Source organism: Schistocerca piceifrons, chromosome 2 (genome assembly GCF_021461385.2).
Source record: "Schistocerca piceifrons isolate TAMUIC-IGC-003096 chromosome 2, iqSchPice1.1, whole genome shotgun sequence".
Classification (NCBI taxonomy): domain Eukaryota; kingdom Metazoa; phylum Arthropoda; class Insecta; order Orthoptera; family Acrididae; genus Schistocerca; species Schistocerca piceifrons.
Genome location: NC_060139.1, coordinates 390,860,758 through 390,876,330, shown reverse-complemented (window position 1 = coordinate 390,876,330; position 15,573 = coordinate 390,860,758). Strand labels below are relative to the sequence as shown.

Sequence of the window (15,573 nt, the reverse complement as noted above, 5' to 3'; positions counted from 1 at the left end):
CTCCAAGGCACCATCCAACACGCCTCTGCGTGGCCCATCTCCCATAGCTTACAGTTTTCTCTCTCCAAAACGCGGGTTATGCATTTTTGTCATCGACCCACGGTACAATCTGATCCAGAACTTTAAATGACCAGATTTTGTAGCAGTCTCTCGTTTCTTGGGCCTCATTTTTTCTAAAAAGCTGATGCGGCTGCCTCACATTTGCCACCTGAAAACTATGTGCATGCAGAAGCTTAATGCTCTCCACCTCCTGGCCCACATATCTCAGGGTGCTGTACCACTCTTCATCTTAACCATCCTGTAGTCTCGTCCAGACTAGATTGTGGTAAGGTTTAAGGCTCAGCAGCTCCTTTCACTTAGCAAATACTTGATCCTGTTCACCATTGCAGGGGCGTCTGTCTATTAGTGCCCCCTCTTGATAAACGATGGAGCCAGCTACTGGTTCCTTACACAATCGCCATTCGCCAATTCCCTGACCATCTTGTGTACCCTGTCCTCTCTGCAAACGAGGGATGTCTACCTCCTGATAAACACCTACAGGTTGGGATTGCTGGTTGGACTGCATTCCCTTCCCTCTGTTGGGATCTCCACTCACTGGAATGCGCCCTGTGTATTTACTACCCCCCCCCCCCCCCTCGGTCAGTGCCTAGACAACAGATTAGGCTTGACCTTTTCCAGGGTCCTAAGATCTCTGCCGCCCCTATGGTTTTCCGGCGTCTTGTCTGTCCCATCCTTGCAGGGTTCCACCATGTTAAACACTGATAGTTGTAAGGCTACAGATTTGTCGGAATACAATTTCACCGCTTTCATGTCTCCTGGTTTAGAGCACCATTTATTGCCGGAATCATGTAATGTGTTCACAACAGAGCTCATAGCCGTTAACAGGGCCCTCCATTTTGTTACGCAGCCTCCCTCCAGTTTTAGTATGCACCAACTCACTTAATAGCCTGCAGGCTATAGACCAAAGCTAATGTTGTCACCCTGACAGAATTAGAATGTCACCGGTAAACCTCAAGCTTTTCATTTTCTGTTCCTGAAATTACTTCTCCAAATTTATATTTGGCTTCCTTCATAGCTTTCTCAATATACATATGGAATAACATCGGGTGTAGGCTATAGCCCTCTCTCTCACGTTTCTGAACCACTGCTTCCCTTTCACTTACCTCGACTCTAACAGCCGTCTGGTTTCTGCCTAAGTTAAATATAACGTTCCACACGATTTGTTTTACCCCTGCTATCTTCAGACTTTGAGTCTGTATTTGAATCGACATTGCCATTGTTAACATAAATCCATGTTTCTGGTTTTTCTGCTAAAGTGACTAAGGGCCGTCTAATCTTGCTTACAGTGAAAAGCTAGCGACCTGTGCAAGCACTCGGACAGATGACACAGAGGACGGGATGCTTGGTATACTAACACAATTTTTCTTCTGCAGGCAGCCTCCAACATGAGTGTAATTTCACTATTATCCAAAGAAGAATGCCACAAGATCGTAAAGAGGTACTTGCCGATAGACAGCTTCGAACTGAAATCTTTCGCACTGTCTCCACTGTGTACCCAAATCACAGGTTTCATGGGCGATCACATGAAGTTGCATGTAACGTTGTCACTAGGGGACAAAGATGCCACAGCCATCAAATTGCAGTTTTTCGTGAAGTCGTTGCCTCTCAACGTCTACAGAAGGAGTTTCACGATGTCCACTCTGGCCTACCAGAAGGAGGTGCTGTTCTACGGCGACTTCCTGCGGAAAGTGAAGAAACACCTGCGCTGCGCGGCGCAAGAGGCGGCTTCTACGTGCCTGGCCACCGTCCCGCGATGCTACTACCTGCGGCTGGACTTGCTCGTGCTGGAGGACCTGTCGTTGATTGGTTTCCGCATGCCGGACCCCCTGGTGCCGCTGAGCCTCCCCCAGGCCGAGTGCGTGCTGAAGGCGCTGGCGCGGCTCCACGCCGCCTCGCTCGTGTTCGAGGAGCGCGAGGGCCGGCGGCTGGCCGACGCCTACCCGCTGCTGCTGGAGGAGACTCTGTTCCGGAAGGAGCCGAGGTTTCCCCCGTACGTCGCGCAGGTCTCCTGCGTCCGCATGGCGCACGTTCTGCTGGATCTCGTCCCTCGCTTCGGGCGCGGCACGCCTCACAATGAGCAGTTACGCAGTCACCTCGAGCCCCTTATGCAAGAAATTTATAAATTCCTCAAGCCAAGTGATAAGTAAGTTCTCATGAGGAAGATGTCAGCATAAATCCTTCAAACAGCATATTTGTGAATTTTTACTACTGGCCATTAAAATCGCTACACCACGAAGACGACGTACTACAGATGCGAAATTTAACCGACAGGAAGATGATGCTGTGATATGCAAATGATTAGCTTTTCAGAGCATTCACACAGGGTTGGCGCTGTTGGCGACACCTACAACGTGCTGACATGAGGAAAGTTTCCAACCTATTTCTCATACACAAACAGCAGTTGACTGGTGTTGCCCGGTGAAACGTTGTGTTGTTGTGATGCCTCGTGGAACGAGGAGAAATACGTACCATCACGTTTCCGACTTTGATAAAGGTCGGATTGTAGCCTATCGCGATTGCGGTTTATCGTATCGCGACATTGCTGCTCGCGTTGGTCGAGATCCAATGACTTAGCAGAGTACGGAATCGGTAGGTTCATGGGGGTAATAAGCAACGCCGTGCTGGATCCCAACGGCCTCGTATCCTAGCAGTCGAGATGACCGGCATCTTCTCCTCATGGCTGTAACGGATCGTGCACGAGCGCCTGCGATGGTGTATTCAACGACGAACCTGGGTGCACGAATAGCAAAACGTAATTTTTTTTTTCGGATGAATCCAGGTTCTATTTACAGCATCATGATGGTCGCATCCGTGTTTGGTGACATCGCGGTGAACACACATTGGAAGCGTGTATTCGTCATCGCCATACTGGCGTATCCCCCGGCGTGATGGTATGGGGTGCCATTGGTTACACGTCTGTCACCTCTTGTTCGCATTGACGGCACTTCGAACAGTGGACGTTACATTTCAGATGTGTTACGACCCGTGGCTCTACCCTTCATTCGATCCCTGAGAAACCCTACATCTCACAAGGGAACCTCCCCGTCGCACCCCCCTCAGATTTAGTTATAAGTTGGCGCAGTGGATAGGCCTTCAAAAACTGAACACTAATCAATCGAGAAAACAGGAAGAAGTTGTGTGGAACTATGAAAAAATAAGCAAAATATACAAACTGAGTAGTCCATGTGCAAGATAGGCAATATCAAGGACAATGTGAGCTCAGGAGCGCAGTGGTCCCGTGGTTAGCGTGAGCAGCTGCGAAACGAGAGGTCCTTGGTTCAAGTCTTCCCTCGAGTGAAAAGTTTTCTTTCTTTATTTTCGCAAAGTTATGATCTGTCCGTTCATTGACGTCTGTGTTCACTGTAATGAGTTCAGTGGCTGTGTTTTGCGACCGCACCGCAAAACAGTGCGATTAGTAGACGAAAGGACGTGCCTCTCCAATGGAAACCGAAAACATTTGATCGCGAGGTCATAGGCCAACCAATTCCTCCATAGGAAAACACGTTTGATATATTCTATACGACACTGCTGACGGCATGTGCGTCCCATGACAGGAATATGTTGTCGACCCACCTAACTTGTACACTTGGCGAATGGGTAAAAAGATTCTTCTACCTTGCCCGATTTAGGTTTTCCTGTGGATGTGATAATCACTTCCAAAAAAGTGATGAAAACATGAGAGTTTGTCACATAAACTGAAAATAAAAAATTAAACTTTTCACTTGGGGAGTACTTGAACCAAGGACCTCTCGTTCCACAGCTGCTCACGCTAACCACGGGACCACTGCGCTCCTGAGCTCACATTGTCCTTGATGTTGCCTATCTTGCGCATGGACTACTCAGTTTGTATATTTTGCTTATTTTTTCATAGTTCCACACAACTACTTCCTGTTTTCTCGATTGATTAGTGTTCAGTTTTTCAAGGCCTATCCACTGTGCCAACTTATAACTAAATCTGAGGGGGGTGCGATGGGGAGGTTCCCTTGTCAGCAGGATAATGCACGACCGCGTGTTGCAGGTCGTGTACGGGCCTTTCTGGATACAGAAAACGTTAGACTGCTGCTCTGGCCAGCACATTCTCCAGATCTCCCACCAATTGAAAATGTCTGGTGAATGGTGGCCGAGCAACTGGCTCGTCACAATACGCCAGTCACTACTCTTGATGAACTGTGGTATCGTTTTGAAGCTGCATGGGCAGCTGTACCTGTACACGCCATCCAAGTTCTGTTTGACTCAATGCCCAGGCGTATCATGGCCGTTATTACGGCCAGAGTTGGTTGTTCTGGGTACTGATATCTCAGGATCTATGCACCCAAATTGCGTGAAAATGTAATCACATGTCATTTCTAGTATATTTGTCTAATGAATACCCGTTTATCATCTGCATTTCTTCTTGGTGTAGCAATTTTAATGGTCATTACTGTAGTTAACTTACTTTGGAAGTTTAGTTTTGCCTTAGATAACGTTAACTGGAATATTGGCAGTTGTCGTTGGCATTGCTGCTACGTACACTGCAACTGTACCACTGTTATTCAATAAGCAAGTTGCCCATCACTCAAGAAATAGTCCAAGCATTTTAAAGATGGGAGGGCTTATGATCGAAGTATGAAGTGGCTATCATATTGTAAACATCCACACCTCTAGCTGTATTTATTTGTTTAGTAGCGTTCATAAATTAAGGTAATCGGATATCATTTATTGAGAGGATGGACTACTTCGTCACAATTACTTGTAAACCCTTATTGTTCAGATTTCGGTGAGCATGCTTAACATTTTCATATCTGTGAATGTCATACCATGTGAAATTACAGGGAGAGGAAATTAATTATGAAGCGGATGGACTGTAACAGGAAAACGGTATTAAAACACATCTCCATAAAAGGTTCTTACACCAGTTGTCCAAGTACTCTTCCTGTAAATTAGCAGGTATGTGAGGGATGAGACGAAAGGTACATCGGCAAGTTAACGTTGAAACCATAATATACATAGTAATTCACCGAATGCTCGTGTGCCATACCGCGCGGTAGTGTTTACTTCATTGCAGCCAGGGCACCGCTAGACAGCAGGTGGTGGCCGCTACCGGCCGAAAAGTTGACAACTGGCACCGAAAGGTGTAGCTAGTATATTCCAGTACGTGTTACTTCATTATTCATGTATTTTAACTACATCCTGATTCTTGATACGTGTCGATAACAGGTACTTACACGAATCTTTCGCAATTACTGTAAAATAGTTACTAAAATAGAAACTACGAATTACGTTCACTTGCCCAAGTGCGGTTGTTAGAAGCTGCTTTCGTGTTTGGTAAAGTTTCTGCAGACTGTTGGCCAATAATTTGCTGTGTGACAATACTTTTTAATTTATAAAAATCTACAGGCATAACGGTAAAATTAGTAAAATTACGAAAATTATTTTAAAAAAATATTCAGAAGTAAAGTTAGGAGTTGTGGGCTTCCACTGCGTTACGTGGACAGCAATCTACACTGCGGATGACAACCTAAGTAATCTCGGCGTGTGCAAATAATAAAATAGTGATAGTGGGTAACATAATTAACGTAGTAACAGTTACACAATGTTACTGCCTGTACCAGTCACGATCTGTGCCTACGTTGTACTCCAGAGGTGTGCTAATTAAGAAATAATCACCACGATGATATTAGTGGAAGGACTAAAGTCATTTAACACGTTACACCAATTTAAAAACAAAAACTCCAGCCGCAATTCCTGCCATCATTTGTTGCTACAGAAGAAAACGCGTAAAACGCCCATTATCCTGAAAGGCTTACAAATGACTTTAAATCAGTAGCAGTACGAACATATAACTGAACTGCCAGCATGTAGAGATCAGATTGCATGAGGCTGTTGTTGTCGGTTAAACAGCTCCTGCCACCAAATTTAATATTGAAACCAGTATCAGTAATGAAGATTTAAAAGCGTTCTTGGCCAAGAAATTATTTCTTTCTGCAGTAATCATTGTAGGTCGTCCCCTCTTAACTCAAGATCAGTAAACTAATGGATACCATTTCGTATGGGAGAGGTAAATAACCCACACTCAGGTAACCGAGGAAAGGTTAAGAGCTTTGGTTCTATCAAAATTACCCGTCCGTCTTAAGATTCTAACATAGCTTGCTTTCCATTGCAAATTCCATGAATCGTAGGAGGCACATCGTTTGTATGCAATAATTATGATTAGCAATTCTTGTAGTTCATCACTGTTTATTGGTAAATTTCAAACATGAGTCGGCCCTCACTCTCTCTTTACTGCCGTTTTATTCCTAAATTCACGGATGGTTGAACTGGTCATAAGTTTCCAAATAAAGCTTATACTTTACTCTTGGAGCAGGGACAGGGTCGTTTTGTTTGGGACCTCTCTTCGTCTTCTCTGTCTGGGACGCAATTACCGCTCCCCCATGAAAAGACCGCCCCCTCCCCCTTTTCCAGTTCTTAGATTCCGTCTCACTTTTTGCCATTTACTGTGTTTTGACTTCATTATTTTGTAACTTGAATCCCCTGACTGGATCCGTCCACTTTCAGCGGACCCTCTTTCTTCTGTGACTAACTTCGGAACTGCGGGACTGACGACCTCGCCGTTTGGTCCCATAAACCCTCACAATCAACTAATCATTACTGCCGTTTCGAAATTTCCCCCATGAGAATTACAGGGTTCCACCTAAACTTTAGCCCTCCACAGGGGGCTCACCAGTCTTTGGTGGGTTTGTACTTGCCTACCACGGGGCCCAAGTCTTTGCAGCATTTTTACCCTTCGATGCTGCATGTCTATCCTCATGATATTCTTTTTCCCCCTCACTTTGATAACATGTCAGGGGTGTTATTGGGAATGTTCTGTATTCTGTCGCTGGCGTAAGAACAGTCTCAACTTTGTTCCATTTTCCTTACTTCGTTTCCCTTCTCCTCTCGTTCCTCCGCTTCGGCGTCTGAGGTTCCTCATTGTCTTCTTCCTCCTGTGCTCTCCTGAAGGCCGGCCCACGCGTGTGACGCGTAGCAGGTGACTGGATAAGGCGTAATTCCCTGCCCCGGGTCGACAGGTAGGGTTCGCATGTACCCCCTGGTATAGGCCAGGCACAGGGAGAGGTGATGGCCTAAGCTGTAACCTTCCCAAATTGGCGATTGGTCCCTGTCAGGTGTTCAGGAGGTGTGACCTGAGGTGTGAACAATCACCTAAGGCAGGTGTGTCCCCTTGTACAGGGGCCCCCAGTTGGAAGGAGTGCAGCATCGGAGACCTTGGCAATGATGGGATTTCCTCGCAATGAGTTAAGTACTCCCACCCAACGCTACAAAACGTAAACGTAATGAGGCTAATGGTCGAAAGACCTTTCCCACTGAGCCATGGTTCCTCATGGTCTCACATACCGAAGATGGTCAGTCCTTCAGTACGGTAAACCTGTTTATTATTCAGAAATGTGTTGATGCAATTGCTGGCCCAGTGAAACCCTGCTCTCGTCTACAGAATGGCACTTTGCTTTAGGAGACCACTTCTGATTCTCAAGCACAACTGCTTGTTGCCTCACTTCTCTACAGCTAAACCGTTCGTGTCGAGGCCCATAGAACTCTGAATTCTTCCCATGGTGTAATTTACACCAGGCTGCTCGACGGTCTGACTGAGGCTGAAATCCAATCGGGGCATCATTGCTGTCCATCTTCTAATGGAAGAAAGATAGATTCCTCCTTAGTGCCCACCTGTACTCTTTCTCACCTTTGATAGTGGTTCTTCTGTCAAAGATTAAAGCAGGGTGTGAAATTATCACAGTCCAGCCATACATTCCGAACCTGATGCGCTGCTACCAGTATCATAGTTTCAACCACACTAGAACGTCTTGTCGACACCCAGCCAAATGTCACCTGTGGTAGGGATGCGCCTGAGGGCGATTGTACACCACCTTCTCCTTGCTGCATCAACTGCAAAGGCAGCCATGCCGCCTCCTCTCGGGATTGTCCCATGTATCTTGATGAGGGGCTGTTGAAGAGATCTGGGTAAAGGAAAAAGTGCCTTACCCAGTCACTCGCAAGTTACTGGCTAGTCGCAAACCCTGCGTTCTCCCATCTGGTACCTAAAGTTCTGTTCTTGTTGCCCCCTGGCTCCATGAAGAACATGGCGATGCAGACGTGCGACCTCCAAATCAGCACTGAGGTTCTGAAATCGCCCAGTGTCAAGGTACCCCCGTCCAGCTGTGCAACAAGCCATCAAACTCTCGACTCAAGGGGCGAAGCCACCAGCTACACAACTGGTAGTCCGGAAAGGACAGGAGTACTACTCATGTGAAGACTTCCCCGTTTCCCCGGTCAAAAAACACCAGTCTTCCTCTAACTGGAAAGGCTCGAAGTAGTCTACCAAAGGCAAACGGTCTTCTTCGCCAACTCGGAGGTCCTCTTCCATGGTGTCGCCACCTGATACCTTAGCCCAGCTGGCCTCTGTCGCCAGTGCGCACCAACTACATTTTTTTCAGCGTTGGACTCCACACACCAACTGCACAAGCAAGCCGATGCTTCTTTGGACCCCATGGAGCAGGATCCTCCTGCTTCTCTGCCCTGCAGTAGCGACTCTTTCCCCAGCTATCACTTACGTAGCTGCCAAGGTGACACCCCTATATCTCTTCCTCATTATGACTCTCCTCCAATGGAACGTTCGCGGCCTTCGATCCCACAAAGAGGATTTACAGCTGCTCTTAGCATCGCAGCGTCCCCTTGTACTCTGCCTTCAGAAAACGAAATCGCGCCCTCATGACCGCTTTGAGCTTCGGCATTTCTCTCGAATTCAATTTGACCTTCCCCCTGAGGTCGGCATTCCGTCTCGTGGGGGCATCATGCTGCTCATACGGGATGACATTCATAGTCAGCCCATCTCCCTGACTACCAATCTTAAAGCTGTTGCAGTTCGCCTTTTCCTTCCCCACCTGACTTCTTCCTCTCTGTACCATTTACGTCCCTCCGTCATTTTCTGCCACAAGGGCAAACATTCTTCAGCTTATGGGGTAGCTCTCACCCCCATTTTTGCTACTCATTGACTTTAATGCAAATCATCCCCTTTGGGGTTTTCCCAGGGCCTGTCAGAGAGGTACCCCCTTGGCTGACCTTCTTAACCAACTTAACCTCTTCTGCCTTAACACTGTTGCACCCACTTTCCTTTCCAACTCCACACACTCCTATTACCATTTGGACTTTCGCTTTGGCACTGCCTAGCTTGCCCGTAATCTTGAGTGGTCCATTCTTTCTGACAACTAATCGAGCGACCATTTCCCACGTGCTGTCCGTTTCCTGACTCCTACACCATCTTCCTGCACTCCCAAATGGCAGCTTACTAAGGCTGACTGACAGCTTTACTCCTCCCTGGTGACCTTCGAAGAACAAGATTACCCCAGTTGTGATGAACAGGAGGACTACCTCACCTTTATCCTCACTGCTGCAGAATGTCCCATTCCTCGCACTTCCTCTTTACCAAATCATGTCCCAGTCCCTTGGTGGACTGAGGTATGCCGCAACGCAATTCGCTCACAGAGACGTGCTCCCCATGTTTTTGAGTCATCCTACGATGGTGAACTCCATTCATTATAAACAGATGCGTGCAAAGTGTCGTCACGTTCGTCAGGATACCAAAAGAGCTAGCAGGATTTCATTCACTAGTTCTTCTAAAAGCTCCACCCCCTCTTCTGTCATGTGGGCCAACCTCCAACGGGTCTCTGGGACAAAGATCCATTCGCCAATTTCCGACCTGACAGTAGTTGACGTTGTCATCGTGGACCCTCTTGATATCTCCAATACCTTGGATCGCCATTTTGCGGCAGTTTCGAGCTCTTCCCACAATCACCCTGCCTTGCTCCATCGGAAACGAGCGGAGCCGGCTCACACGGTACCCTTCTCTTAGACTCGTGATTGCTACAATGCCGCCTTCCCTATGATGGGAGGCTAAATCATTCTCTCAGTTCATCCCGATCCTCTGCCCCAGGGAGAGACGCCGTCAACATTCAAATGTTGCAGCACTATTCTCTTGCGGGCAAGCACTTTCTGCTTAACACATACAACCGCATCTGGGCAGAGGGCACGTTTCCCAGACCCTGGCGTGAAGCCACAGTCATACTCGTACCTAAGCCCGGTAAGGACAAAAACCTTCCTTCTAGCTACCACCCCATCTCTTACCAGCTGCGTTTGCAAGGTGATGGAACATATGAATCATGCCTGGCTGGTATGTTGGCTCGAGTCTCGCAATTTACTGATGAATGTACAGTGTGGCTTTAGAGTGTGACGTTTTGCAGTTGACCATCTTGTTACTTTGTCGACCCATGACATTAATGGTTTTCTGCGGAAATCCCACACATTGGCCGCGTTTCTCGATTTGGCGAAGGCCTAAGACACCACCTGGAGAACTCTTATCCTCCATACTGTTTACATGTGGGACTTCTGTGGCCGCCTGCCCTGTTTCCTTCAGGCATTTTTAAAACACTGCGTTTTCAAGGTGGGTGTGGGTTCTGCTTTGTCGGATACTTTCAACCAGGAAAACAGTGTGCCCCAGTGTTCCGTCCTGAGCGTCGTCCTCTTTGCTATCGCCATTAAGCGTACAGTGGCCTGTCTCCCGCTGGGAATCTCCAGCTCCCTTTTTGTTGACGATTTTGCGATCTATAGCAGTTCTCCATGGACCTGTCTCACTAAGCAGCGTCTTCAGCGATGCCTTGATCGTCTTTAGTCCTGGAGCATCGACATTATCCATCGCTTTTCTACTGACAATATCGTCTGTATGAATTTCTGGGGCGCAAATGGTTTCTACCACCATCTTCACATCTTGGGCCTGTTACCCCCTCCGTTCGTTGAAACTACGAAATTCCTGGGCCCATTGCTCGATAGGAGACTCTCTTGGTCCTCCCATGTGTCTTACCTGGCAGCCCACTGTACGCAGTTCCTCAATGGTACTTCCTGGGTGCTGATCGAACCACCCTCCTCCGTTTGTACGAGTCCCTTGTCCGTTCGAAACTCGACTATGGTTGATTTGTTCATACGTCTGCATGTCAAAAAATGTTCAAATGTGTGTGAAATCTTATGAGACTTAACTGCTAAGGCTATCAGTCCCTAAGCTTACACACTACTCACCCTAAATTACACGCACACGCACACGCGGGAGGAGTCTAACCTCCGCCGGGATCAGCCGTACAGTCCATGACTGCAGCGCCATAGACCACTCGGCTAATCCCGCGCGGCGTCTGCATGTCCCTCCCTCTTACGTCGTCTCAACACTATCCACCATCGTGACCTCCATTTGGCCATGAGCGCCTTTTACCACTGTCCTACCGCCGTGACTTTCTCTTCAGCAGGTATGCAGGTATGCACGCCGTTTGTCTGCCATACGTGGTCACACATCTTACGCCACCTTCTTCAGTGGTTCCTTTGATTGCCAGTATGGGGCGCGTCTCTGTTCTCTGTTCCCTCCTGGAGTCCACTTTCGGCACTTGATACGGTGGCTCCACTTCACACTACATGCAACTTTTTTGGTAAGTGTGAACCCTTCACCACTTTGACTTCATGAAGCGGCCCGTGTTAACTTTGGCCTTCATTTGCTTCCTAAGGACACCATTCCAGCCTCGGTCTATCACCTTCAGTTTCACGACTTTCCCAAGTAATTTCGTGATAGTACCTTTGTATACACTGATGGCCCGCGGACTGACTGTGGGGTTGGATGTGCATTCGTCATTGGCACCAGTATCTTTAGATATCGGCTTCCGGCAAACTGCTCAATATTTACAGCCGAGCTCTTCACCCTGTATCAGGCCACGGAGTACATCCGACGACACAGCCTTTTCAGTTGTCCTATGCTGAGACTCACTCAGTGCCCTTCAAAGTCTATGTGCGCTGTAGACCATCCATTCCTTAGTGCATCTGGTCCAGGGAAACTGTCACTTGCTCACTCTTCGTGGAGCCAGTGTGATGCTTCTGTGGGTTCCTGATCATGCCGGTCTGCCAGGAAACGAGGCTGCTGACGCTGCTGCCAAGGCTGCAGTCCTCATACCTCAGCCAGCAAGGTCATATGTTCTCTCCAATGATCTGTGTTGCAGTCTGTCAGGAGGTAGGCCGGATGTGCGTGGTCGAGCGGTTCTAGGCGCTACAGTATGGAACCGCGCGACCGCTACGGTCGCAGGTTCGAATACTGCCTCGGGTTAGGTTTAAATCGTTCTAGGGGACTGATGACCTCAGAAGTTAAGTCCCATTAGTGCTCAGAGCGATTTGAACCATTTGTCAGGAGGTAGTGTCCATTTGGCATCGCCAATGGTCCTCCCTTCACGGGAATAAGCTCAGGATTAATAAGCCTCTCCCAGCGGCTTGGACGACATCCTCTCGGCCCTCCCGTCGGGAGGAGGTCATTTTATTCATCATTTGATAGGTGGCGCTACCCCACCACTTCTTACTCTTTGCACCCAGTTTTCAACCGTCCGTCACTTCCTGATGGAGTATCCATTTAAACTGTTTACGTTCCCGCTTAGGTTTGCCGTCTGATTTATTCGCCATTTTAGCATATGACGCACCGGCTGTCAACAGTTTTTTATCCGCCAAAGCATTATGGCTAAGGCCATTTCATTTCTAGTTCTGGACCTCCGTTTCATTTCGTGTCTTTCTTTCTTCTTCTTCTTTTTTTTTTCGCTATTTCCCCAAGTGCCCGTTTTTAGCTTTCTTGTATTGTCAGTAGGGACTGACGTATAGTCGTTTTTTACCATGTCTTCTGTAGTTCTGACTTCAGTGTGTATGACCTCAGTTGTTTTTTGCGCCCTAAAGCAAAACAAAACCAACCTTGGTATTAGACGTTCTGTTTTTCAGTACGCACACATGACTTCATTTTAAACCTTTGACCTACTTAAATCCGAATGCATTTTCATTAAAAATCTCTTCCCCAACATTCTTTGATTTGCGCTCTTCTTACCACAATTAGACATCTTACCTCCCATCAACTGTTCTCATTTTTTAATTCATTAGACTTGTGTATCTCTCTCTTTATTGATTCTGCCTACGTTCCTTGCAACGGGATTTATTAGCTCACCATACCAACCTCAACTGACTCTGAAAACGTAAGCTTGCTCGATTCTACTCACTTTGTCGGCACAGTCTCCAACGAATGTCTGCCTCCTAAAGGAACTGGACCTTGAGTGATGGGGATAGGCTTACAGTATGCAACAATAAGCATTATTCACACCGGATCGCCCGTAGCATCGCCATAAAGTGTGAGGTAGGGGTTCGGTATATGAGAGCTTATCTCCACTTCACATTAGTATCCTTCGACGTTTCTCAGTTCGGGAATTTTCACCGCCAACAAGACACGACTGATGACTTACACTTCATAACCGCCCTGTGATAAGTTGGCGATTTCTTACCGACCAATGACTTAACGTCACAAAAATAGTTTGTTGACATTGTCGACCAGGAGATAGGTGATCCGTTGGAAAATTTTTATGTTACGAAATGAAAACACAGTACTTAAATCACTTTGTGACAGATAATCATTAGTGGTTCGGACGTTCATGTGGTGATCTCGGTTACAAAATTATGTAAATACTGACAGTGTCAGTTACTAAATTGTGACAGCATTACGCCTGCGTTTTTTGACCATCGGTCAATTACAGCGGCCATGAACGACATATAGTTGTTTTTAATTATGTCTTGCATGGATGTTATCATTTTGAGAAAGATTTTAACAATGAGTGAATAGTAGCACCAACACTAATCAAGAATGTTTTACAATCTGAAGGTGGCTTACTTGTTACCCGAAACACATAATCAATGAAAAATAAGATTTCATTTGCCATCTTGACTTCATGGGTTTTCAGTCTCTGACGTGAGTCAATCCTAAAAATGTTTTTGCTTCTCGTGAACCTGTCAGAATCTGTGTACCCACAAATTAGTCATTGACTCCATTGACGTGCATGTTCCACCTATTCCAATGTTCCCTTAAAACTGATAAGTTCATAGCATGTCGTTGTCATGAAGTTTCCTTGTCAAAGGTCCTGTGGCGTAACCCTCCATTTTGTACACAACTTCAGACCTGTCTTACCCTGAGACGTTGTTCCATGCAGTTACTGAAAACTCAGTTCGTGGCTCCCACCAGGGGGTTACAATTCTTTCGCGCGTGGCGAACATCGACTTTGGGCTATTACAGCCCATTCTTCCTTCCTCGGCTGCATTTCCTTCACTGTGACACCCTCACTCCTTTCCAGCTGCTCCCTCCTTCCAATATGTCTGTGTTCTATGTCGACCTGCCTAACCATCTGGTTCTCTGTATTCCTTGCTGTTTTGTTCTTCTTGGCTGTTCTTTCATCTCTGTCGCTGCTTTTGGTCCCCGTGGCGTTTGACCTCCACTTCTAAGTTTTCTTTCCTTAGTGTGAGCCATTTGGGAAAGAACTCCATCCCTAACATCTACGGCGTGGACTCCCCTGCCCCCTTCCTTCCCCAACTTAGCCCCCCCCCCCCTATGCCTCACTACCTCACCAGCATGTGTTGCCAGTCTGTGGTGGGGCTGTTATGTACCCATCTTGCTTAGCTCCTTGACAACACAGGCACCCACTACTGACAACTGAGCTGTTGCCTCCCCATATATACCAAGGAGTGGTTGCTTGTCTTCCTGGAGCATTGGAACTCCCGACAGTGGCTGCTGTGCCAGATAGCCCTCGCTGTGGCTGGGTAGTGCCCATGGAAAGAGCCCGTGATAGGAATGGGTGGCACCAGGGTCGTTGATGCTCTGCACATTAAGTGTATAAAGCTGCATAAATCTGGCGATTATCGAATGCCCATTCGTTGCTGGGAATGTGTAGTGTGTTTACGGCCATTAAGAGCCCTCAATTTTATTAAACACATCTCCGTTGACCGTGTTTTACTATGACAGGACAGTGGGCTGTCTCTAGGCTATTGACCAAACTATGCTTGGCAACCTTTGGTCTCAACTATTCATGACATTCTCGTTGATCTTCGTCGTGCTGCGTGTTCAGTCGTCTTTTCCTGGGTCCCAAGTAATGAACTGGCTGACCATTTGACTACAGGAGCACGTAATCGCTCCCTGTTCGCTTTGCCGATCTCAGGTGCGAATTTGCTGGTGCAGACCAGATCCCTCGGAGAAGGAACATCTGATGAACTACTACCCCATCCAACAAACTCCGCTCAATCAATTGGGCCACCGCAGAATGGGGCTTTCCCTTCTGCTTCTCCCAGAAGGAATCGACAGACCTATGTCGTCTCTGCAGCGGTCATTCAATAAATACATATATATCCTTTTGACCCTTTGTGCTAAGTATGTACTTCCAGACTCATTGCATCGAATATTGGCGCACGATTCACAGGATACTGAACTGTTTCGCACTTTCCTCCGCGAAGGTGTTTTTTTGTTTTCAGTTAAAATGTTTTAAGCTATCTTATTTCCGGATCGCTGCCATGGTAAATGGGGATGTGGCGCCCTCCACTGTATGTTACGATTGGGGAACCCCTGGACTTATCTCCTCGACGACTTACCGCTCTTTTTTAATCACTTTTAGG

The 15,573-nt window shown here is 47.2% G+C and overlaps 1 protein-coding gene across 1 annotated transcript in view; it reads left to right on the top strand.

Moving 5' to 3' along the window:
• Positions 1-1,691: 1,691 nt before the first annotated feature.
• LOC124775422 overlaps positions 1,692-15,573 on the top strand; it is a 38,614-nt gene continuing 24,732 nt past the window's right edge. Inside the window, exon 1 of the mRNA XM_047250255.1 lies at positions 1,692-2,203. Within this exon, the coding sequence (XP_047106211.1) occupies positions 1,692-2,203 (512 nt within the window). The remainder of the gene's footprint in view (positions 2,204-15,573) is intronic.